At 42.3% G+C, this 25,990-nt stretch overlaps 1 protein-coding gene across 1 annotated transcript in view; it reads left to right on the top strand.

Annotated features, from left to right (window-relative positions):
* The first annotated feature begins 8,214 nt into the window (after window positions 1–8,214).
* The window catches only part of cspg4 (chondroitin sulfate proteoglycan 4), a 103,083-nt gene continuing 85,307 nt past the window's right edge, over window positions 8,215–25,990 (top strand). Inside the window, exon 1 of the mRNA XM_071326770.1 lies at window positions 8,215–8,364. Within this exon, the coding sequence (XP_071182871.1) occupies window positions 8,292–8,364 (73 nt within the window). The 5' untranslated portion in view covers window positions 8,215–8,291. The remainder of the gene's footprint in view (window positions 8,365–25,990) is intronic.

Raw genomic sequence — 25,990 nt, 5'->3', positions numbered from 1 at the left:
CGTCGAATTTGGTCGGGGTAGGCCGTCATTGTAAATAAGCATTTGTTCTTAACTGACCTGTCTAGTTAAATAAAGGTTAAATGAAAAATGAAAAAAAATTATTCATCAGGCTAACAAAATCTTGTGGTGCGCAGGAGACCAGGGCTTGACCCCGCCCCATCAGTAACACCAGCAACTATCTGGTTCACTAACACCATTGGAGGCCTGTAACTTTTTGTAATATCATGAAAATTGACTTTTATTTTGAAGAACCCTGATGAAGGTGTTATGAATGTTGTATCCATGTCAATGTAACATTCATAAATCAAATCAAACTTTATTTGTCACATGCGCCGAATACAAGTGTAGACCTTACCGTGAAATGCTTACTTACAAGCCCTTAACCAACAGTGTAGTTCAAGAAAGAGTTAAGAAAATATTAACCAAAAAAATTCAAAGAAATTCAAAAAAAGTAACATTAAAATAACAATAACGAGGCTATATACAGGGGGTACCGGTACCGAGTCTATGTGCGGGGCTACAGGTTAGTCGAGGTAATTTGTACATGTAGATAGGGGTGAACTGACTATGCATAGATAATAAACAGTGAGTAGCAGCAGTGTACAAAACAAACGGAGGGGGAGGGGGGTGTCAATGTAAATAGTCCGGTGGCCATTTGATTAATTGTTCAGCAGTCTTATGGCTTGGGGGTCGAAGCTATTAAGGAGCCTTTTGGTCCTAGACTTGGCGCTCTGGTACCGCTTGCCGTGCGGAAGCAGAGAAAACAGTCTATGACAATTTTTTGGGCTTTCCTCTGACACCACCTAGTATATAGGTCCTGGATGGATATAGGTCCTGTGGCTTGGCCACAATGATGTACTGGGCCGCATGCATTACCCTCTGTAGCGCCTTACAGTCAGATGCCGAGCAGTTGCCATAGCAGGCGGTGATGAAACGGGTCAGGATGCTCTCGATGGTGCAGCTGTAGAACTTTTGGAGGATCTGGGGACCCATGCCAAATCCTTTCAGTCTCCTTTGGGGGAAAAGGTGTTGTTGTGCCCACTTCACGACTGTCTGGTGTGTTTGGACAATGATAGTTCGTTGGTGATGTGGACACCAAGGAACTCGAAACTCTCGACCCACTCCACTACAGCCCCGTTGATGCTAATGGAGGCCTGTTTGGTCCGCCTTTTCCTGTAGTCCACGATCAGCTCCTTTGTCTTGAGGGAGAGGTTGTTGTCCTGGCACCACACTGGCAGGTCTCTGACCTCCTCCCTATAGGCTGTCTCATTGTTGTCGTCAGCAAACTTAATGATGGGGTTGGAGTCGTGTTTAGCCAGGCAGTCGTGGGTGAACAGGGAGTACAGGATGGGACTAAGTACACACCCCTGAGGGAACCCAGTGTTGAGGATCAGTGTGGCAGACGTGTTGTTGCCTACCCTTACCACCTGGGTGTGGCCCGTCAGGAAGTCCAGGATACAGTTGCAGAGGGAAGTGTTAAGTCCTAGAGTCTTTAGCTTCGTGATGAGCTTCGTGGGCACTATGGTGTTGAATGCTGAGCTGTAGTCAATGAACAGCATTCTCACATAGGTGTTCCTTTTGTCTAGGTGGGAAAGGGCAGTGTGGAGTGCGATTGAGATTGCGTCGTCTGTGGATCTGTTGGGGCGGTATGTGAATTGGAGTGGGTCTAGGGTATCCGGAAGGATGCTGTTAATGTGAACACAGACCATCCTTTCAACGCACTTCATGGCTATCAAGTGCTACGGGGCGGTAATCAATTGGGCAGGTTACCTTCGCTTCCTTGGGCACAGGGACTATGGTGGTCTCCTTGAAACATTTAGGTGTTACAGACTCGGTCAGGGAGAGGTTGAAAATGTCAGTGAAGACACTTGCCAGTTGGTCCGCCTATGTTTGAGTACACGTTCTGGTAATCCATCTGGCCCCGCAGCTTTGTGAATGTTGACCTGTTTAAAGGTCTTGCTCACATCGGCTACCGAGAGCGTTATCACACGGTCGTCCAGAACAGCTGGTCCTCTCGTGCATGCTTCAGTGTTGCTTGCCTGGTAGCAAGCATAAAAGGCATTTAGCTCGTCTTTCAGGCTCGTGTCGCTGGGCAGCTCGCGTCTGGGTTTCCCTTTGTAGTCCATAATAGTTTTCAAGCACTGCCACATCCGACGAGCGTCAGAGCCGGTGTAGTACGATTCAATCTTAGTCCTACATTGACACTTTACTTGTTTGATGGTTTGTCTGAGGTGAATAACGGGGTGTCTCAAAAGCGTCCAGATTAGTGTCGCACTCCTAGAAAGTGGCAGCTATGGAGAGCTGCCACTTTCAACGAGCAGGACACTAATCTGGACGCTTAAAAGAAATTCCTTCTGGTTTGGATATGTACGTACGGTCACTGTGGGGACAACGTCGTCGATGCACGTATTGATGAAGACGATGACTGAGGTGGTATACTTCTCAATGCCATTGGATGAACATATTCCAGTCTATGCTAGCAAAACAGTCCTGTAGGCGTAGCATCCGCGTCATCTGACCACTTCCGTATTGAGCGAGTCACTGATACATCCTACTTTAGTTTTAGCTTGTAAGCAGGAATCAAGAGGATATAATTATGGTCAGATTTGCCAAATGCAGAGTGGGGGAGAACTTTGTATGCATCTCTCTGTGTGGAGTAAAGATAGTCTGGAGTTTTTTTCCCTCTAGTTGCACATGTGACATGCTGGTAGAAATTATGTGAAACGGATTTAAGTTTGCCTGCATTAAAGTCCCTGGCCACTAGGAGCGTCACCTCTGGATTAGCGTTTTCTTATGGCCTTATAGAGTTGGTTGAGTGAGGTCTTAGTGCCAGCATCGGTTTGTGGTGGTAAATAGACAGCTATGAATAATATAGATGACAACTCTCTTCGTAGATAGTGTGGTCTACAGGTTATCATAAGGTACTCTACCTCAGGTGAGCAATACCTGTACCTAAGCTGTTATTGACAAATAGACATACACCCCCGCCCCTTGTCTTACAAGACGTATCTTCTCTGTTCTGCCGATGTGTGGAAACTCCTGCCAGCTCTATATTATCTGTGTCATCGTTCAGCCACGACTCGGTGAAATATAACAGTTTTTAATGTCCCGTTGGTAGGATAATCTTGATCGTAGGTCAGCGATTTTTTTATTGCACGTTGGCCAATAGAATGGATGGCAGTGGGAGTTTACTCGCTCGCCTACAAATTCTCAGAAGGCAACCCGACCTCCGCCCCCTTTTTCTCTGTCTTTTCTTCACGTGAATAATGGGGATTTGGGCCTGTTCCCAAAAATTTAGTATATCCTTCGCGTCGGACTCGTTGGACTCGTTAAAGGAAAAAGCTTCTTCCAGTTCAACGTGAGTAATCAATGTTCTGATGTCCAGAAGTTATTTTTAGATCATAAAATACAGTATCAGCAACATTATGTACAAAATAAGTAAAAAAATAAGTTACAAACAACACAAAAAAAACGAACAAAATAACACAGTTGGTTAGGAGCACGTAAAACGTCAGCCATCCTCTCCGGCGTCATTCTACAATTCATGACTGTTTCATAAATATGTCATTACTGTTTCATAAAGGTGTTATGAATGCCTTATGTATACATAGTTTATATAAAGTGTTACCAAATATTGGTCATGAATTTCAGGTGTCACAAAAACAACATGTGTGTTGTCAGAAGTGTAAAGGCTGTTGACAGTTACTCTGACATCTTATGACATGCGTTCTATGTGAACATAGTCCCACCCATTATGGGTAGTGTATTCTGGTTGGGCTGGGAATCTTATCGAAGTATGTCATATTCCAGTGGCCTGTCTGAGTAGCCACTTGTCTCTAGATGATAGGAACTCTTCTAAGGCACCATGTACTCTTTGAGTTGTGCTGAGAATTGCCAAACCATCTGGATGACTCCAGGCACACATGAACTCTGCTTCTCAACACTACTGCTTTGTCTCACTGAGACTCATGAAAGTGTGAGCTGTAGCCGTTACACTGACAAGGGTGTGACCCCCCTCCAAATAATTTTCCCTCTGTAAAAATCTGGCCTCTGCACCCACACTGGAGGCAGACCACTGTGTGGCGAGGAGTGAAGTTACACAGGTGGCTTGGAGGTGACTCTTGCTTTTCTTAATGCTTGCTTATGGAGAGAAGCTGGCGTGAGGTCATAAAGTGATACTTCTCTAGAGGGTAAATGTTTGGGCATGAATCTTGAATCATTATCACCCAACATGTGGGTTGTTATGACGTGGGACTTTTGAACCATGCCCAAAACCAGAAGAATGTAGAGCAAGGATGAAAACAGAGTTAAGACATTAAAGTGAAAGCAAATGCAATGCTTAGTCCATTTGCAAAATATTATCTCAAATGCAGTATGGAAATTCTAAACCATCCGATTTTATGTCTTATTTATGTTGATGGTCACAAGTCCCATGGTGTCTGGAATCTGGTCCACTGCAAAATCAAACTTACACACACATTTTATGGGTTTGTTATCTTAATTCTTTCGCTTGTTTGCTTCCATTTGGGTGCAGTACTGAAGCAAATGTGTACAGTATACTGTATTAGACCTTGTTCAAGGGGGCACTTGAATGTATATTTAAACACAGAAAAAAAATACAGTGATGATTATTTACCTTTTGTGATTATCTGGCAATTGGTGCTGGGTTATTACCCGACAGTGGAAAAAGGTCTAGAATAACATTGACACACCAGGCTGTGGTTAATCAAGTCTTTAGCTTTAAGAGTGAAGAGGTGGTCTGGGCCTGGCGTGACAGCAGTAGCAACACAGAGAGATGATATTCTAGCTCGTTTGTGGTGAAAACTGAGCCGTACTGCTTTTTCCAGAGGAGACGTGTGAGGTATTTCCAAGTATTCCTTGGGAGAACTATCCCAGGCTTCTGCATATTAGAGGGTGTGTGTTTCGGGATTACACACATCAACTGTAAGGCAAATGAGAAGTGTTTAGTCTGCTTGACCAGGCTCCTTATTATTGATGTTCAAACGAACCCAAACAGAGGAACGAGTCCAGTGCAAAAGGGAGTGGTAGGTGTGAGGTTTTCAGCATTGTGCGCTTTGGTTAGGTGCTTGGGTCCAAAAAGTGGTCCAGTAGCAACAAGAAATTCGATGGCAGAACTCACATTTTTGGAAAATACAAAAATGCAAGAAGTGACATCATCATTTCCACTTATTCAATGTGAGCATGTCTGCTGATACCGTTCAGCTAGTTTGTTAACCATTCTCAGATAATTTAGTTAATAAGTCCATTAGACATTTTGTGGCTCAGTCAGTATGGCATAGCACTTGCAATGCCAGAATCATAGGTTTGATTCCTGCTGGGGCCACCCATATGAAAAATGTATACACGCATGACTGTAAGTCGCTTTGGATAAAAGCGTCTGCTAAATGGCAAATATTATATTATTATAAACTGGGTGGTTTGATCCCTGAATACTAATTGGCTTACAGCCGTGGTATATCAGACTGTATCTCACGTGTATGATAAAATACGTATTTTTACTGCCTAATTACGTTGATAACCAGTTTATAATAGCAATAAGGCACCTCGGGGGTTTTTGATATACGACCAATATACTGCCTAAGAACAGCCCTTAGCCATGGTGTATTGGCCATATACCACAGCATTGTTGAATACTCGGTTTTGATTGGCGAGAAGGGCATTCTAGAATGGACATTAAAACAGATAACGGGACAGTTGGAATTTATATCAGGACACCTTGCGATCATGACGCAATATCCGCCTACTTATGCAGATCGTACTTGTTACGACTTCTACCGAAGTCGGTTCCTCTCCTTATTCGGCGGTGTTCGGCGGTCGACGTCACCGGTCTTCTAGCTGTCGCCGATCCATTTTTCATTTTCCATTTGTTTTGTCTTGTTTTCCCACACACCTGGTTTTCATTCCCTCATTACGTGTTGTGTATTTAACCCTCTGTTCCCCCCATGTCTTTGTGCGGAATTGTTGGTTGTAAGTGCTTGTCCACATTGTTGTCTGGTGCGCGACGGGTTTTGTACCCATACGTTGTTATTCTGGATGCCGGTGGTTTTGGATATTAAACTGCTCTGGTTATTACCCAGTTTTGCTCTCCTGCGTCTGACTTCTCTGCCACCAGTTACGCACCCCTTACAGTACTTGCTAAAAAGTTACAGAAAGTTAAGCCAACAACCACACAAAATGAAATTGGATGCATTGTAAACGCAGGTCAAACAAGGGAAAAACTTAGCTAGTTAGTAAGCTAGTATTGATTTGTTTTTGCAGAGACATATGTTTTTTTAGCATCTGATGATGTAATGTGGTGAGTGATGAACATAATGTGGTGAGTGATGAACATGTGGTGAGTGATGAACATCCAGCGTACAGAGGTTAAAGTTATATAAGAAACCAAATGGCAAATTGAATAATTGAATTCAATAACTGCTGTTTTTTATTGAGTTTACAGAAATATGTCTGGGTATGGACATAGACACACAACAACAAACTGTTTGTTGTGAATCTGTTTTATAAACCGCCACACAATTGACTCACCACACATCATGTGAAGTGGTTTGAAGTTGTCCTGACTGAGGTGAACCTCATTTGAATGAATGGCTGTGGCTCTGTGCCCTCCCATGCTGAGAGAACCCACTCATATCTGTGAGTGGCATCCCTCCAGGAAAATTACCACGCCCAGGGGAACGAGCCTCTGTGTCTTGGGACCATGTGGCGTGCTATGATTCATAAAGACATTATTGATGCAGCACAAGCTTCCGTGAAATTATCAAGGGAGCCGAGTCAAAAAGATTAGTCTCGTAAGTCGTGTCACTGAAGTCACTTAAAATACCGTTCATGAATAAGACCCATTGACCCATTCCTTTAATTTCTATACACAGTAAAAACATCTCCTATGGAGTCAAATTCAACACTATTTTGAGGTTCATATGGTTCCACCCCCATTTTGAGGTAAAACTACTCTGTTCATGGTGTTTATATTTTTAGAGTTAAAACAACACTAAATGGAGTAAATCTCCAACTCAGAGAGTTGATTAAACTCCCTTGCCCTTTTGCACTTTTCTGTGTTGTTTTTCATTAACAATCAACTGTCAGAGTAAACATTTTCTCTGTCGATTTACCTCCTTTGAGTTATGAAGGTGTAAAGTCTCATTTACATAGTTCTAAAAGTGGCACATTACAGTGGCTTGCAATGTGTAATCCAATCTCTGTTGGAAACCAACTAGCAGTAGGAGCTTCACCGATTGTACATCACATTACAATCAGAATGCCTGCCAAAGTAGGGGTATATAGCACAGTTGGAGACTACCTACATTACCTCACGTAAACTGGAACAACCATCTCAGTAATGGATGCAATAAATCCAACCACTTACAGATTGGATTCGTTTTAAAAATGTTTTACATATATTTGTGAAGCATAAGATAAAAACAATCAATGCGAAATCATAGATATTGAAACAAACTCTTAAAAAAAAATCTACCTACAACAGAGCATGCTGGGAAATATGACAATTAGGCCCCTCCCAAATATGTAGATATTCCATAGATGTAACTCCATGTCTCTGGATGAGCTAAAAGTACTCAGTTATCAGCACCAAATCCAGAGACTGTATCACTCTGTTAAGATAACTCCAGTAGAGTTAAGATAACGCCAGTAAAGTCAATTTAAACCTAAAATGTTAACACTGATTTTAACTCTCCTTGATTTACTGTGTACTCTTTTCAGAAGTTATTCCATTGAATTCAAGTGTAGGATCTGTATGTGAATACCATTATTACTACCAAGTAGTAACAGAGACACTGCCTCCAGACTTAAGAGACAAAAGCAACAGAGAGTGAAACAACCTTGATTTTCATCTTTAATTAAAAGCAAAAGGTTTATCCCTGCAGCACCAGCCTGCAGTCTCTAAAGGCCATTCCAATTACGGGCAGAAGACATAAAGAGCCCTTCAACTTTGAGTGGCCAGACTCAGTAATTTGAGAGAGAGGGAGCGAGAGAGAGTGAGAGAAGGGGGAGAAAGGGGCGAGGGAGAGTTGTGTACTTTTTTCCACCAGGGGCGGCGTGGCTCTCTCTCTAGGAGTGTGCTAGGCAAAGGGCTGAAGGGAGGCGTAGGCAGGGCTCTTGTGGCTTTTTGGGGGGTTGCAGGAAGGAGGGCGTTTACCTCGGGGGCCCAACCCCTTCCATAGAGTAGAGATGCAGAAGCAACTCGGCTCCCAAAATTAACTGGAAGACAGTTCCCTTTGAATGGAGAGTGAGTTGCAGAGGACTACACCGGCAATATGAGAGCCCTGCGTTTGGTCCTGCTGAGTGCCTTCTTGCCCCTGCTCTGTCTGCCCAGCCCCAGCCATGGAGGTAAGTGCAACAAGCCAAATTAGTTCGTCACGCTATTAGTCTCCCAGCTGACCGACCCCCCTGTTATGTCAGAAAGTCACAGCTGTAGCTATGGGGGTCATTCAAGTCAACTCTCACTTTCAGGGGCTTCCCTCCTATACATATCAATCATAATCACTTGTGTTTCCGAGTTGAAGTTGCCTCTAATCGCTGACTTAGGTTCAGCTCATCGATCCTTCACCCTCCTCACTTTTGGGAGGTAAAAAAGAAAAACTGACTTTGGACCCGGGCTTGGGGTAACTTCATCCCACACCATTAGATATCGATCAGTCAGGTTTCTTTCAAACACATTTTACTGCTGTTTTACATGAAATGACATACACCTGGAGAGATCTGCTGTAGGTGTTGTGCAGTGCTATAGGTCTCAGACAGCAGATGTTGAAGTTTATGTGTAATGTTTGCTCAGGAACAGTTTTGTGGGAGCAGTGTGTTGGTAGAGGGTACAGTCAGTGGTTAGATAGCTGACTTTAAAGGGAGGTGAGTTTGAGGTCCTCTCCTCGAGCTCTGAAAAGCTCTTTCAGAAGCAGCCCAGGGCCAGGGTAGGCGAGGTTTGATTTCACCCATCCAGGGAAGTGAGCTTTAGGGGGTGGAGGGTCAAGAAAGAGCTGGCTTCCTCTCTCTCTCCCTCCCTTCTCCTCTCTCTCTCCCTTCTCCTCCCTTGGCCCCACAGTTCTGAGTTTGATTGAATCAGGAGCAGCAGCACCTCAGTTGTCACAATGCAGTTCCCGGCCACGAGGAGTTTCAGAAGTGTGTGTTTGTGCGATCTCGTCCGTGCATGCGTGTGCATGTGTGCACAGGTTGGGGGAAGGCACATCTGGTGTTCGCCCTGAATCTGGTGAGGGAATGAAACGATGCCTTTCAAAAGCTCACTGGATCCTACAGAAATCTGTACACATGGCAATTTGGCAGGAGTATCCCCGGCCCCATTGCACAGATGTTTAGTTTATTGTTTGTCCCAGGCTCTTAGATCTTTCAAATCACCACTGGGAAAACAGTGATGAGCCCCAGTCTGGGGTTGGGAATGCCACTTGGTCTGAGTGGAAAACTGCTTGTTAAGTCTAGTTTAGGGAATAATTTTAACCTTCAAATCCTGTGTAGTGAATGTCATCTGTAGCACTGTAATGCAATGTTATCAGGTGATATCAATTGGCACCACAGTCTGTAGTGTTAAACTGCTGACCCGATATCGCTAATGCTAAACAGATGTTCCAGAGTCTGCGCCTTTCTCTCCCCCCCCCCCCCACACACACACACACACACCCACCCACACACCCCTCCCTGTCACCCTCACCCTTCCAACCACAAGCTGTCAGGAACACCTCACAAACTACCTGGACTGTGCATCTCTGACCTCACCTCCTCTGTGTTTGCGTCTTGTTCCTGTGTCACGGGGTGCCACATTGCTCCCAGCTGGAACTGGACAAAGTTGTACGTCATTGTACGACAGCAGAATGCTATAGAAAAGTCCCTCTAATGATTGCTCTGGCCTGTTGAGGTGTTACTAAATGACTCGGGCTCATAAACCTAATTCTCCTTAACTGCTACATGAATTATCCTAACCTGCTACAAAAAGTCTAATCTGACAAAAGCTCTATCCTTTCTAGTCAAAACTACTACATCTCATTCTCCTCCTCTGTGTATTATGTGGCTATGGTAACAGAGCTAAACAAATATGGATTTTGACACTGGGCTTCTTGGAGCTTCTATACAAGGAGCCCATGTGTCCTGTGTGAGTTGCCAGAAGGGTGAACTGCACTGACTACAAGTGTCTGCACATTAAATTAATGAATCCAATACTTGTTTAAGGGAATTGACGAGATAAGTCCGTTGGTGGCTGGAGCTCTCTGACTAATGCAGCCAGCAACCCTGAATTCACCCCCCACTTTAAACAGTTTACTAACTAAAATGTTATGATACATTGTAAATGCACATTATGTAGATCCAGCATACTGGGCTTCCAAATCCGACAGTGGATAAATACGGCGCAAGTCACACAGGACTTATTTTCGGCCCTTTGGACATCATCATAGAACAGGATGGCAACAATGTACAGTGCCTTGCAAAAGTAATCATCCCCCTTGGTGTTTTTCCTATTTTGTTGTATTACAACCTGTAATTTAAATAGATTTTTATTTGGATTTCATGTAACGGACACACACAAAATAGTCCAAATTGGTGAAATGAAATTTAAGAAACTACTAAAAATATAAATAATTCAAAGAAATAAAAAACGGAAAAGTGGTGCGTGCATATGTATTCAGCCCCTTTGCTATGAAGCCCCTAAATAAGATCTGGTGCAACCAATTACCTTCAGAAGTCACATAATTAGTTAAATGAAGTCATCCTGTCTGCAATCTAAGTGTCACATGATCTGTCACATGATCTCAGTATATATACACCTGTTCTGAAAGGCACCAGAGTCTGCAACACCACTAGCTAGGGGCACCACCAAGCAAGCAGCACCATGAAGACCAAGGAGCTCTCCAAACAGGTCAGAGACAAAGTTGTGGAGAAGTACAGATCAGTGTTGAGTTATAAAAAAATATCAGAAACTTTGAAAATCCGAATTAGCACCATTAAATCCATAATTGAAAGAATTTGGCACCACAACAAACCTGCCAAGAGAGGGCCACCCACCAAAACGCACGGACCAGGCAAGGAGAGCATTAATCAGAGAGGCAACAAAGAGTCCAAAGATAACCCCGAAAGAGCTGCAAAGCTCCACAGCGGAGAATGGAGTATCTGTCCATAGGACCACTTTAAGCCGTACACTCCACAGAGGTGGGCTTTACGGAAGAGTGGCCAGAAAAAAAGCCATTGCTTAAAGAAAAAATAAGCAAACATGTGGGAGACTCCCAAAATATATGTAAGAAGGTACTCTGGTCAGATGAGACTAAAACTTAGCTTTTTGGCCAACAAGGAAAACGCTATGTCTAACGCAAACCCAACACCTCTCATCACCCCGAGAACATCATCCCCACAGTGAAGCATGGTGGTGGCAGCATCATGCTGTGGGGATGTTTTTCATCGGCAGGGACTGGGAAACTGGTCAAAATTGAAGGAATGATGGATGGCGCAAAATACAGGGAAATCCTTGAGAGAAACCTGTTTCAGTCTTCCAGAGATTTGAGACTGGGACGGAGATTCACCTTCCAGCAGGACAATGACCCTAAGCATACTGCTAAAGCAACACTCAAGTGGTTTAAGGGGAAACATTTAAACCTCTTGGAATGGCCTAGTCAAAGCCCAGACCTCAATCCAATTGAGAATCTGTGGTATGACTTAAAGATTGCTGTACACCAGCGGAACCCATCCAACTTGAAGGAGCTGGAGCAGTTTTGCCTTGAAGAAGGGGCATAAATCCCAGTGGCTAGATGTGCCAAGCGTATAGAGACATACCCCAAGAGACATGCAGCTGTAATTCCTGCAAAAGGTGGCTTTAACAAAGTATTGACTTTGTGGGGAGAATAGTTATGCACTCTCAAGTTTTCATTTTTCTTTGTCTTATTTTGCATCTTCAAAGTGGTAGGCATGTTGTGTAAATCAAATGATACAAACCTCCAACAAATCAATTTTAATTCCAGGTGGTAAGGCAAGAAGATATGAAAAATGCCAAGGGGGGTGAATACTTTCGCAAGACACTGTACATGTAATTATGTAGTACAGACATCCACGTACAGACATCCATGTTAGAGACGTGGTTTCGCAGTCCACTTAATCACAAAGGTTGAAACACAAATGGCAACCTATTCCCTACGAACAAAAGTATAGATGCATCATTCAACAATTTAAAATATTTTACGGAGTTACAGTTCACATAAGGAAATCAGTCAATTTAAATAAATTAATTAGGCCCTAATCTATGGATTTCACATGACTCGGAGTACAGATATGCATCTGTTGGCAACAGATACCTTAAAAAATGTAGGGCAGTGGATCAGAAAACCGGTCAGTATCTGATGTGACCACCACTTGCCTCATGCAGCGCGACACATCTCCTTCGCATTGAGTTGATCAGGCTGTTGATTGTGGCCCGTGGAATGTTGTCCCACTCCTCTTCAATGGCTGTGGGAATTTGCTGGATATTGGCGGGAACAGGAACATGCTGTCGTACACATCAACCCAAACGTGCTCAATGGGTGACGTGTCTAGTGAGTATGCAGGCCATGGATGAACTGGGACATTTTCAGCTTTCAGGAATTATGTACTGATCCTTGCGACATGGGGCCTTGCATTATTATGCTGAAACATGAGGTGATGGCGGCGGGGGAATGGCACGAACAATGGGCCTCAGGATCTCGTCACGGTATCGCTGTGCATTCAAATTGCCAGAGATAAAATGCAATTGTGTACGTTATCCGTAGCTTATGCCTGCCCACATCATAACCCCACCGCCACCACGAGGCATTCTGTTCACAACGTTGACATCAGCATACCACTCACCCACACAACACCATCTGCCCGGTACAGTTGAAAGCAGGATTCATCCGTGAAGAGCACACTTTTCCAGCGTGCCAGTGACCATCGAAGGTAAGAATTTTCCCACTGAAGTCAGTTACGACGCTAAACTGCAGTCAGGTCAAGACCCTGGTTAGGACGACGAGCACACAGATGAGCTTCCCTGAGACGGTTTCTGACAGTTTGTGCAGAAATTCTTCGGTTGTGCAAACCCACAGTTTCATCAGCTGTCCTGGTGGCTGGTCTCCGACAATCCCGAAGGTGAAGAAGTCGGATGTGGAGGTCCTGGGCTGGAGTGGTTACACGTGGTTTGTAGTTGTGGGGCCGGATGAACGTGCTGCCAAGTTTTTTAAAACGGCATTGGAGGTGACTTATGTTGGAGCAATTAACATAACATTTTCTGGCAACAGCTCGGGTGGCCATTCCTGCATCAGCATGCCAATTGCACGCTTCCTCAAAACTTGAGACATCTGTGGCATTGTGTCATGTGAAAAACTGCACATTTTAGAGTGTCCATTTATTGTCCCCAGCACAAGGTGCACCTGTGTAATGATCATGCTGTTTAGTCAGCTTCTTGATATGCCACCTGTCAGGTGGATGGATTACCTTGGCAAAGGAAAAATGCTCACTAACAGGAATGTAAATCAAATTTGTGCACAACATTTTGAGAAACATGCTTTTTGTGTATGGAACATTTCTGAGATCTTTTATATGAGCTCATGAAACATGGGACCAACACTTTACATGTTGCGTTTATCATTTTGTTCAGTGTAATTCACTTGTTTTGACAAGGACCCATGGGGAGATCAACCTCTTACATTAATTCTTGATCTTCGCTATATCTGCTGTATGCTGTATACCCAAACTTCTTGATATTGTACATCTGCTGTAGGCGATATACCCAAACGTCATGACATTGTTTAATGAACGGTATGTGCACTGAGCATTGTTATTTGCATTGGATAAGTGCCCTCCACTGGCTAAGACTAGTACTGCTACTACTACAATCGGAATCAGCCCCAAAATACACATAATTTTATTACAACCTTTTGCTTGATACCAGGGGCGTAGGCACGGCTGGGTCTGGGTGGGTGCAGGCACAGGTGTAGGGGATCCAGGCCCACCAAATAGGCAAATAAAATGCTTTACTCGTCAGTGTTCCAAACGGGATGTTATTTGTCTTTACTTGACTTGGGCAGGACCTCAACGGAACTGAGTACCGGCACCTTTTCTTCTGCTTGAGTTCCTGCACCTCCTATAGAATACTAGTTCAAAAGTATTGAGGAGTTCCTGCAACTAAATATAAACGGTACCGGTACTCGAAATGAGCACTGGCACCTATTTCAGTCCAAGTCAAGCACTGGTCTAAACATGCATACACCATCAGATAGAATTCATAGCAAGCAGTAGGGAGGGGGTGGGAAAATGAAAGGGATATACGAAAGGGATATTGACAATAACAATAATAATAATACAATAATAATACATGGTATTTGACAGATGCCTTTCAGGACACTAAAGGACATCTTACATAAAATCTGGTGCTTTACATAAAATCAATTTCAGTTAGGCCTATGCAATGAATATGAATTATTCTTTATTTACCAGGGGAAAAACTATAAAAACAAATTGTAAAAAGAAATCTGCTCCTGAGTGGCACAGCGGTCTAAGGCACTGCATATCAGTGCAAGAGGTGTCACTACAGTCCCTGGTTTGAATCTAGGCTGTATCACATCCGGCCGTGATTGGGAGTCCCATAGGGCGGCACACAATTGGCCCAGCGTTGTCCGGGTTTAGCCGGGGTAGGCCGTCATTGTAAATAAGAATTTGTTTTTAACTGACTTGCCTAGTTAAATACAGGTTAAATTGATTCATTTCCAAATAATATGTGGGCTCTGGCACGTGTCACTTTGCGCTGATACCATGTGTAGTAAACAGCAGCTATCACTGTGTTGGCTAGCTAAGACTCTCTAGCCAACTTGGCTCGCAAAAACAAGTAAATGTGATGTTGGAGCATCTGCCAAGTTATTTGATATCAGTGATTTTGCCATGAAGGTCTTCCAGAGACAATGATCAGCACTACAAACCATTTTTATTAAACATTCTTAGAAATCATGAAACACGCTTCTCCAATTCGACACACGCTCGATCCCTCCCTCCGCTGAGACATGACATGAAATGAAAAATCTAGTTATTTAAATGTATGCTCTGTTGTGCCTGGCAAGTAATAGGATACAACAACTGACCCTTTACCAGTGTTATCATATAGCCTAGCTTGAGACTCGAATTTAGAAATATAAGGGATTCTACATTATTATGAAAGTAGGCAAATGCATGGGGGATTTAATTGAATTGGAAATAGAACTTTGTCCTGGGCTTCTCCGCCAATGCACTTTAGTTAGGCTATTTGATAATTTAACTGATATCACACAATGCATTGTAGGCACACTTGATCCCCCGTGCCCACAGAGAATAGCATTCTACTTGCATTATGACTCATAAAGTGATCTTGACTAAGAAAAGGTTGTGGACCACTGTTCTGGTCTATGTAGGCTACAGCCTATTATGAGGCGCATTAGCATAGTGTTTGGCAAAAATGTTTGCTGTGATGGTGTCTCACGCAAACCTGATCTAATTCGATTGGCCGACATGCTAGTGATTAACACTAGAAAAGCCTGGCCTCGTTGGATGCCTTCGGGCCAATGACATGTCTTTCGAAAGTCAACAGTCTAATAAATACATTTCATATATACTATCGGAAGAATAATCATTTGGTTGTGTTTATGAGGGTGTTCGGTAACGCTATACAAAATATAATGTATTTCAAAGAACACAATAGAATTTTCATTTGTTTATGTAACTAGTATTATAATTATGTAAATGTGCAAAATAAAAAACACAAAAAAACACAATTCAAGTGTTAAAATCCATTAAATAAACACCATCACAAAGATCAGAAATTATTCATTAGTTAAGGGCAGTTCTTAAGGAATGAATTTATGAAGAATTTTTTTTTCTTCAAAAGAACAGAATGGCATATTTTCTGTTTAAATATATTACTGTGCTTTGAGTGTTGCAAGTGCACGTGGGGAGCTCAGGAGTTTAGTAAGGATAGGTGATTTGGCAACTGCAGAATCGTCTCTTTCTGAAACTACAGTGGGGAGAACAAGTATTTGATACACTGCCGATTTTGCAGGTTTTCCTACTTACAAAGCATGTAGAGGTCTGTAATTTTTATCATAGGTACACTTCAACTGTGAGAGACGGAATCTAAAACAAAAATCCAGAAAATCACATTGTATGATTTTTAAATAATTAATTTGCATTTTATTGCATGACATAAGTATTTGATCACCTACCAACCAGTAAGAATTCCGGCTCTCACAGACCTGTTAGTTTTTCTTTAAGAAGCCCTCCTGTTCTCCACTCATTACCTGTATTAACTGCACCTGTTTGAACTCGTTACCTGTATAAAAGACACCTGTCCACACACTCAATCAAACAGATTCCAACCTCTCCACAATGGCCAAGACCAGAGAGCTGTGTAAGGACATCAGGGATAAAATTGTAGACCTGCACAAGGCTGGGATGGGCTACAGGACAATAGGCAAGCAGCTTGGTGAGAAGGAAACAACTGTTGGCACAATTATTAGAAAATGGAAGAAGTTCAAGATGACGGTCAATCACCCTCGGTCTGGGGCTCCATGCAAGATTTCACCTCGTGGGGCATCAATGATCATGAGGAAGGTGAGGGATCAGCCCAGAACTACACGGCAGGACCTGGTCAATCACCTGAAGAGAGCTGGGACCACAGTCTCAAAGAAAACCATTAGTAACACACTACGCCGTCATGGATTAAAATCCTGCAGCGCACGCAAGGTCCCCCTGCTTAAGCCAGTGCATGTCCAGGCCTGTCTGAAGTTTGCCAATGACCATCTGGATGATCCAGAGGAGGAATGGGAGAAGGTCATGTGGTCTGATGAGACAAAAATAGAGCTTTTTGGTCTAACTCCACTCGCCATGTTTGGAGGAAGAAGAAGTATGAGTACAACCCCAAGAACACCATCCCAACCGTGAAGCATGGAGGTGGAAACATCATTCTTTGGGGATGCTTTTCTGCAAAGGGGACAGGACGACTGCACCGTATTGAGGGGGGGATGGATGGGGCCATGTATCGCGAGATCTTGGCCAACAACCTCCTTCCCTCAGTAAGAGCATTGAAGATGGGTCGTGGCTGGGTCTTCCAGCATGACAACGACACGAAGCACACAGCCATGGCAACTAAGGAGTGGCTCCGTAAGAAGCATCTCAAGGTCCTGGAGTGGCCTAGCCAGTCTCCAGACCTGAACCCAATAGAAAATCTTTGGAGGGAGCTGAAAGTCCGTATTGCCCAGCGACAGCCCCGAAACCTGAAGGATCTGGAGAAGATCTGTAGGGAGGAGTGGGCCAAAATCCCTGCTGCAGTGTGTGCAAACCTAGTCAAGAACTACAGGAAACGTATGATCTCTGTAATTGCAAACAAAGGTTTCTGTACCAAATATTAAGTTCTGCTTTTCTGATGTATCAAATACTTATGTCATGCAATAAAATGCAAATTAATTATTTAAAAATCATACAATGTGATTTTCTGGATTTTTGTTTTAGATTCCGTCTCTCACAGTTGAAGTGTACCTATGATAAAAATTACAGACCTCTACATGCTTTGTAAGTAGGAAAACCTGCAAAATCGGCAGTGTATCAAATACTTGTTCTCCCCACTGTATATAGACATCAAAACGTCTTACCTGCTTGTAACTCTGTAGGAGAATTTGTTAAAGATCACTTTCTGAGTCAAAATGCAAGCCGAGATCTTTAAACATCAGTAAGCCTATGCAACATTAACCTATTCAAAACAGTTCTGTAGCGATGAGGTTTGTAGTAGGCTATTATGCCCAATATATCATCACTGCACATTGGCTATGCTAGAATGGCCTGAAACTCCCCATAATTCAATTTGCGACGATTATACATCCGCTAAGAAAAGTCAGCGAAAACTTGAAAACAACATCATTGGAGAAGTCAACATACAAGTGTAAGTAAAAATGAATGCAAATAAGTTGTGCTACTAATGCACATTACGGCACAAACACGTCTCGTAAAAAGTAAATATGTTTTTGTTTGGTTATCTTTTGGAAATTGTAGAAATAAATATTTTTCCTTCTTCAGAAGTTAGTTAGGTAATTAATGTGCTAGATATCATACAGTAGGCGTATATTAATAATTATATATTTAATATAAGTAGACATGCACTCATAATTGACTGTAGCGCATATGGGGCCCACAAGATACCGGTGGCTGAAAACACAATCATCTCTGGATGAACGAGTGACGAATTTCCAGCCAAGGGTGGTCCATTTAAAAATAATTCCTTCCTCCCTCGCCCCTTGCCCCTTGCCCTGTATATACTCGTCAGGCGTCATGATACGTCATCAGAAGTGTCCACTTAATTTGAGGGCTGAGGGGATAGAGTGTGTCTTTTAAGTGGTTGGACCGCAGCCTATGGCTCGAGGAAACTGCAGACACGTGATCTGAGCTATCTGATTGGCCAGCGATAGGCCTGTAGGTGCACTTGATTTGCTCTCTGGGCCTGTCGGGTAGGGGGAGTTCTACCTTCAGACACATGTAATGGTTCAAAATGGGAACACTGCCTACCAGGCGCTGGGGCTGCTGAATCAAGTGCACTTACCACCAACATCACGAAACAAATAAAAACAATAGGATCGCAGGGTTTTGATGGGTCATCATTAGCTGCACAGGCCTGGCAGGGGAAAAAAAGAACATGTCCTCTTAAAACTGCTTATAACACATTCTGTTTGTGATATTAAGAGTCTAACACAATAGTGTGTTATATAGACTTATTTAGGAAAAGTCAAAGATGGGGGGACATAACTTAACTTTAAAAAAGTTATTTTAGTCTATTAACTATAGGCCTATGGTTTATTATATGTAGTTCTATGAGAGTCGCATGTTAAACGCAAGAGTCATGGATTTACGTAGGCCATCACATGTGTGGGGTATAGTATACATTAAAGCATAGGGTAAGCTATACTTTTATGATAATTTAATGTTGATTTAAGTTCCCAAATTTTGGACCACATACATTTTTGCTGGCTCTGCCATCAACAGATTTCTGCCTACGCCACCGTTTGAAACCATATGGAAATGAGAGGACGCCATAACATTGCAGAGCATGGGAAAGAAAATCAATGTTGACAGTGTTCTAATGAAGTAAAAGCTCCCTCCTCTCTCGGGTCTGCTTTTTATCCTGGCAGCATAAGACAGCAGGTTTCACTATTCGAGTGAGTTCTGTGTTATTAATGACCTTTCTGCCTGTGGCCGGGGGCAAAATCCGTTGTGAGAATCCACATTTCTTAATTTGGACATTCCCTATGCCTTCTCCCGCTCTTCCCCCACCAGGCGGAATAAGTGTAACTTTATAACCCTAATAAAAGTTATGATATGATAGGGCTTGCCATCTCTGCTTGTACTTATTCCCGCCTGAGATATGGCTTTTTCTTTGCAACTTTGCCTAGAAGGCCAGCATCCCGGAGTCGCCTCTTCACTGTTGACGTTGAGACTGGTGTTTTGCAGTTACTATTTAATGAAGCTGCCAGTTGAGGACTTGTGAGGCGTCTGTTTCTCAAACTAGAAGGTGCATTTGTGAAGATACTCAAGTCAAAGCCTGTGTCTCTGTCCCCGAAAAGTGAAACCGTTACATTTTCTCCCTCAAGGTAGTAGGAAAAACAAGTGTAACACAAAGTGAAACAGCACCGCCCGGCATATTTATTGTTGATAAGAACTGTTGGGGAATTTAATGGCGTGGATTTCATGATCAGACCAGCGTGACCAACTGGGTTTGAATAGACTGTGTTAGCCTGATCAGCTAAGGTCAAGGCATTACATTTCCCTTTTGGAGACCAATGAAGTACTGGAGAAGATCTTATCATATCTGGTTTTGAAGAAGTCTGTGTTAGCCCATCGAGCTGAAGATTAGGTATGAGATCAGGGAGCTAACCAATGTCTTCAGTTCTTAGGCGAAGTTAGCATTTTAAAACATTCATTTTCTGATAAAAACAGTATCTGATTTGACCAATAGGCAGCACAAATCTGCTTCCCTAAGCTAATGTAACAGTGTAAATAAGTTGTTCAATTCCTGCATAAAATGGGTAATACAACACCCCCTGGCAGATGAGTGTTCTTACATTGTCTAATGCACTAAGTGGTAACAGTATGGAATTCTGGGTAATCCACAGCAGATCTATGGAGAATAGCGGATGTAGATAAATATGGCACCCCCCATGCACTTACCACAAATGCCTTGTTTGCCATATTGTACTTTCCTCTCCGTTTGTCACGACTTCCGCCGAAGTCAGCTCCTCTCCTTGTTCGGGCGGCGATCGACGTCACCGGCTTTTTAGCCATCACTGCTCCATTTTTCATATTTCCATTTGTTTTGTCTTGTTCCATACACACCTGGTTTTCATTCCCTAATCACACTGCATGTATTTAGTCCTCTGTTTCCCGCCATGTCTTTGTGTGAAATTGTATTTATGTTATGTGGGTATTGTTACGCGCCATACTTTTTGTCTATTGTTCCGTGTTTGGGCACATTTATGTACTTTTGTGCTTTCGTTGGACCGGAATAAAACGTGCGCCTGTTCACTACACTCTGCTCTTCTGCACCTAACTTCGCCTCCAGTACACACCCTTAACAACGTTACTTTTTTTGTTGTATCGTCATTAACACATTATACATTATCTACATTTTTACTCCAAGACACCAACAATTTGAAAAACTGAAAAATTGGATTGTGCATTGAACCATGATGTACGCTGTAGTTTCAAAACTCTGTGGATAGGGCTGAAACAATGACGCAATATCTGAATTCCGACATCTTTATGCACCTTCGCCATTGTTGTAGTTGAGTTGAGAGTGTCCTGGGATAAAAACTGTCATTAAGTTGTCATAAAATGTACGTTTTGTATCATGCATTAGCAATTTATGTTATCAGCAATTACCATTGTAAATTTGGCTTCAAATAAGCCACTCTTTACATGTCTATTTCTGAATCTAAGAATATCGTTTCCATGTGGGTTTTATGCTAGCTAAGGTTGCCCTTTTTTAGGAGTGCTGATAATATCTATTTTATAACTGAACATTCATCTATACTGTGTCCCATCATTGCAGGTAATTTATTGTTGACGATTGTACAAAGTATAATTGTTTTTATAAACTCATGAGCACCAGCTAGCTTGTTAGCGTGGTTGTTAGCTCAGAAATATGTGGTGCATTCTATTTCTTCGCCACTAATGTGACATCGAGTCACTTTTCAGGTACATTTGACATATTTTGATGATAGTAGTTTATTGTGATGTTGTAGACATGAGATTACGTTTTTAAACTATTTATTTATTTGTATTATTAGAAATAGGATATATATTTTTTTTTAAGTATCTTTTTTAAGTATCTTTTAAGTATCTACTATACGATCACCAAGACCTTTTACTCGAGTTAATTCAGATTGTCTTTTTGTTAGTATATTATACAGCAGATCTATGGAGAAGTGTTGTTGGAGTGCTGTTAATATGCCTTTGATGACTGAACATTCATCTATACTGTGTCCTATCAGCTTGGTAATAAATAAACTATCCATCCACTACTCCATCGTGTGCTGACTCACTGACGAGGGATGGGACCGAGAGTTCACACTGAGAAAATAAAATGTTCATATAAATAATCAAATCAAATTGTATTTGTCACATGCGCCGAATACAACAGGGAAATGCTTACTTACAAGCCCTTAACCAACAATGCCGTTTTAAGAAGAAAAAAACGTGTTAAGTATTTACTAAAATAAACTGAAGTAAAAAATATATATATATTTTTTTTTTTTTCAAGAAACAAGCAACAATAAAATACCAATAGCGAGGCTATATACAGTGTCAGAGTCTAGGTGATGTGGGTAAGGCGGAGTCAGGCGCAGGACACAGAGATGAGTAATAATAGTAACTTTACTTGAAAATAATCTTCCAACAAGGAGAACGAAAATCCAGAATCCCATAAACGAGACAACTGACAACAATAAACACGCACAAAACCATGATGGCTCCAGAGGGTTAAATAGGGAAATAATTAAAATGGTGAAGGCTAGAAAGCCGGTGACGTCGACCGCCGAACAAGGAGAGGCACCAACTTCGGCGGAAGTCGTGACATACAGGGGGTTCCAGGACAGATTCAATGTGCAGGGGCACCGGTTACTCGAGTTAATTGAGGTAATATGTACATGTAGGTAGAGGTAAATTGACTATGCATGGATAAAAATAGTCTCCAGTGTTGGGATGATTCAATGGGGGAAGTGTGATAAAAGAGCCTGGTCTGATGCTTAGCAACATGTCAATACCTTGATCAAAATATCCCTGTTTCTTCCCCATCCTAATATAGACAAAACTACTTCTGTGAGAGGCTTAGAAAATGTTCCATTGCCATCTCAATAGTTCCTGATTTCAAGTATGCCTACTATTTGATTGTATTTTTTTTTCTTTCGATTAGGTTGAGTTAGTAATGGAGATAAAAAGGACTTGTAAGAGAGCAATTAACTGTTATACCAAGAAAACGTTTTCGTTATTTTACTTCAGAACCCATGAGAACCTTTGTAACAATATACCGGCTTGGAGCCAAGCTTTAATGTAGATTTGGCCATAGCTGATGTAATGATCATACAAGGGAATACAAGGGAAAGTACATTCCTTAAAATGACTGAATATCTGTTATGAAAATATGTCAACATACAGTATATCTTTGAAGACATACTTGTGAGGCTTTGTAATTTAAACCCTCCCTGAAACTTTCCTTCTGTTAATAATATAAACATAGACGGCCTTGTTGATCGCTCACGTGTTTTAGTGAGTCATCGGCTACTTCCAAAATGGCACACTTGAGTCGAATGTAGGAGACAACCGTCTAGTGCTGCCGGTCTGTGGGAGTTCTCTCAGGTCCACAGAGTGTCTGAGTGTGAGTCATACAATCATGAGTCCTCTCAATGGTGCTTGTTAGAAATGTTGTGGTAGCGTTTGAGAAAACTCTCCCTTTTAACTATCTCAAAACCAATGGAAACCCGACATGAATTTTCCTCTAACATCCTTGTAACATCCTTGTACCCCTAAAATAAAAAAATAAAAATATTAAAAAATAAAAATAAAAAATAAAAAAAAACATCCTTGTATGTTCTATCTAGAGAGCATTTCTTTCCAGCAACCTTACACAGAAAATATAACATGATTGTCTTCAGTTGACCTGAATATGCAGTTTGAATATCTCCTGCCATTTGACTATCGCAACATGGCTTTGGCAGGCAGACGGCAATATGCAAGGAGTGCGACACAGAGACATATCAATGCCAACTTCTGTCCTGCTGAAATCTTCTTCAGGCCTGATAAAACCCTGAAGTGTTTCTGGGTAATTTGTAGCCTGCCTGTTCTCGTCAGAGGCTGGATCCTACGGGAGAAAATCAAGGGGCCTGCTGGGGTAGCTTGGTTCTGCTCTTGCAGCTGACAAGACGTGACTAAATTGTGCTGGATAAATATAGCCGGGTGTAGCCCGACCCAGTAGCGTATTGCTTCACATGTTGCAGAGAGGAGAGGGGGTGTGAGAGGGGCTGCTTGGAAGCTCTGGGGAGAGGAGAAGAGGAAAGGGGTGCAGAGTGTTGGTTCACACAGATTCCAGTGTTCAGGGGCTAGAGCATGTCGTCATCTCCCAGTCACGGCAGATTGAAATAGACAGAGGAAATGGTTTGTTCCATGGAGCTGGGCCTGACTGACTGCAACGTCTTCTTCAGTAGCTGCCTCGGGTGCTGAGGGGACTTGCCAGGAGACCAAGCCCTTGTCTGAGCTGATATAATAGCCAAGGCTAATACAGTTACGTCTTTATTGTGTGTTCATTTACAGCACTTGAGATCATTGCTGTTTAATGCACATTGTAAAGCAAACAAATGGGTACTGTCTTACACAACATTCTGAAGCTCTTGAATGTGTATTTGGTACATAGGGATACATACTGAATGTAATAAGACAACAAGTCTCAATAAAATGTTATTGTATCACAAATTGTTGTCCTATGTTGCTCAATAACAATCAAATGGTGAACAATAATGCTAGCTAGATTGTCGGTTTAGGCAAAACAGTACAACTCGCAAAGTAGACAAATCATAGGCCAAATAGAAAAACACTATCAAATGGCAGCAGAATCAATGTACAATGACAAGAGCTACCCAGTATTTTGCGGTGAAAGTATTGGAATATGCTCCCACAGCCACATAACCAGTGCATCAGGTCACATACACTATATATACAAAAGTATGTGGAGTACCCTTCAAATTAGTGCATTTGGCTATTTCAACCACATCCGTTGCTGACAGGTGTATAAAATCGAGCACACCGCCATGCAATCTCCATAGAAAAAATAGGCAGTAGAATGTTTTAACTGGAGAGCTCAGTGACTTTCAACATGGCACCGTCATAGGACGCGCCTAGGAGCGACAACAGCTCAGACGCGAAGTGGTAGGACACACAAGCTCACGGAATGGGACTGCTGAGAGCTGAAGTGCAGAAAACTCGTCTGTCCTCGATTGCACCACTCAGTACCGAGTTCCAAACTGCCTCTGGAAGCAACGTCAGCACAGGATCTGTTCGTCGGGAGCTTCATGAAGTCGGTTTCTATCAGTGGAGGCTCCTCAGATGAGGAACGGGAGGACCATCCTCCTTAGGGAACTTCATAAAAAGAACTAAAATGTAACATTTGAAGTTATCCTTTTTAGATTAAACTATACTAAATATATTGACATTTCACCAAATAATTGATTGAAACACACTGTTTTGCAATGAAGGTGTACAGTAGCCTCAACATCACTCTGTAGGGTAGTACCATGGTGTAGCCGGAGGACAGCTAGCTTCCGTCCTCCTCTTGGTACATTGAAATCAATACAAAACCTAGGAGGCTCTTGGTTCTCGCCCCCTTCCATAGACTTACACAGTAATTATGAAAACTTCTGGAGGACGTCCCCCAACCTATCAGAGCTCTTGCAGCATGAACTGACATGTTGTCCACCCAATCAAAGGATCAGAGTATGAATCTAGTACTGAAAGCATATGCTACAGCTAGCTAGCACAGCAGTGGATAAAATGTGGTGAGTAATTGACTCAAAGAGAGAGAAAGACAATAGTTGAACAGTTTTTAACAAATTCATTTCTTTAAAAATGAAGGAGAAGCAAGAGAGAGATAGATTATAATTTTTTTCACTTTCAGTTTCACTTAGCTAGGAAATGCGGCTAGCTAGTTTAGCCTACTCAAACACCCGGGTCAAACAGAGGGATGCTATGTTAGCTAGCTGGCTATGACTATCCAACACAACACTGGAACACTTCCAAGTCAAGGTAAGCTTTTGGTTTTATTAATTCATTGCCACCGGGGCCCACTGGTGTAACTTCTTACTGACTAAACACTGTAACGTTACTGCATGATTGTAGCAGGTTTACTAACACATTTATAGTTAGCTAACGCACTTTCGTACATCGCGCTGTAATGTACAATTGACCTTATTTTAGTGCCCAAAAAGTGTAATATGAATACCATTGTAAAGCTACATTTCTCCCCGTTCCAGCAAAATCAATGACGAGACCTTCATGCTGCCTGATTGAAGAAGGCAGTGAGCTAAGTCGGGTCTTTTTAAAAATGGCGTGAAAGTGAAACCTACTGTGTGATAGGGAAATGGGGAGATAAGCTGTGTGGGCAAACTGCTTTTTCACCCGATCCGTCCAACTTATCACCTCTAAAATGTAAATAAAACACTGTAAAGAGTTTATATAATGTGTCATTACATACCTATTTGAATCAGGTTTTTAGGGCGGCGCTAAAGTTATCTTCAGAAGTAAACAGCGGCTGTCGCGGCTTTTGAGAGTCATGATGGCTTGCAGTGATGACGCAAGAAATGAATGCATTCAAGTGTAAAATTGACTAGGTATCCTCCTTACCCTGTCCCTTTCTTGTTTTTAATCTGCCAGAGAAGTGCTACACCTGGTTGAGAGAGGCAGTACG

The sequence above is a fragment of the Salvelinus alpinus genome, chromosome 9 (assembly GCF_045679555.1).
Source record: "Salvelinus alpinus chromosome 9, SLU_Salpinus.1, whole genome shotgun sequence".
Classification (NCBI taxonomy): domain Eukaryota; kingdom Metazoa; phylum Chordata; class Actinopteri; order Salmoniformes; family Salmonidae; genus Salvelinus; species Salvelinus alpinus.
Note: the sequence above shows the minus strand (reverse complement) of the source record. Positions and strands in the feature narration are given on the sequence as shown.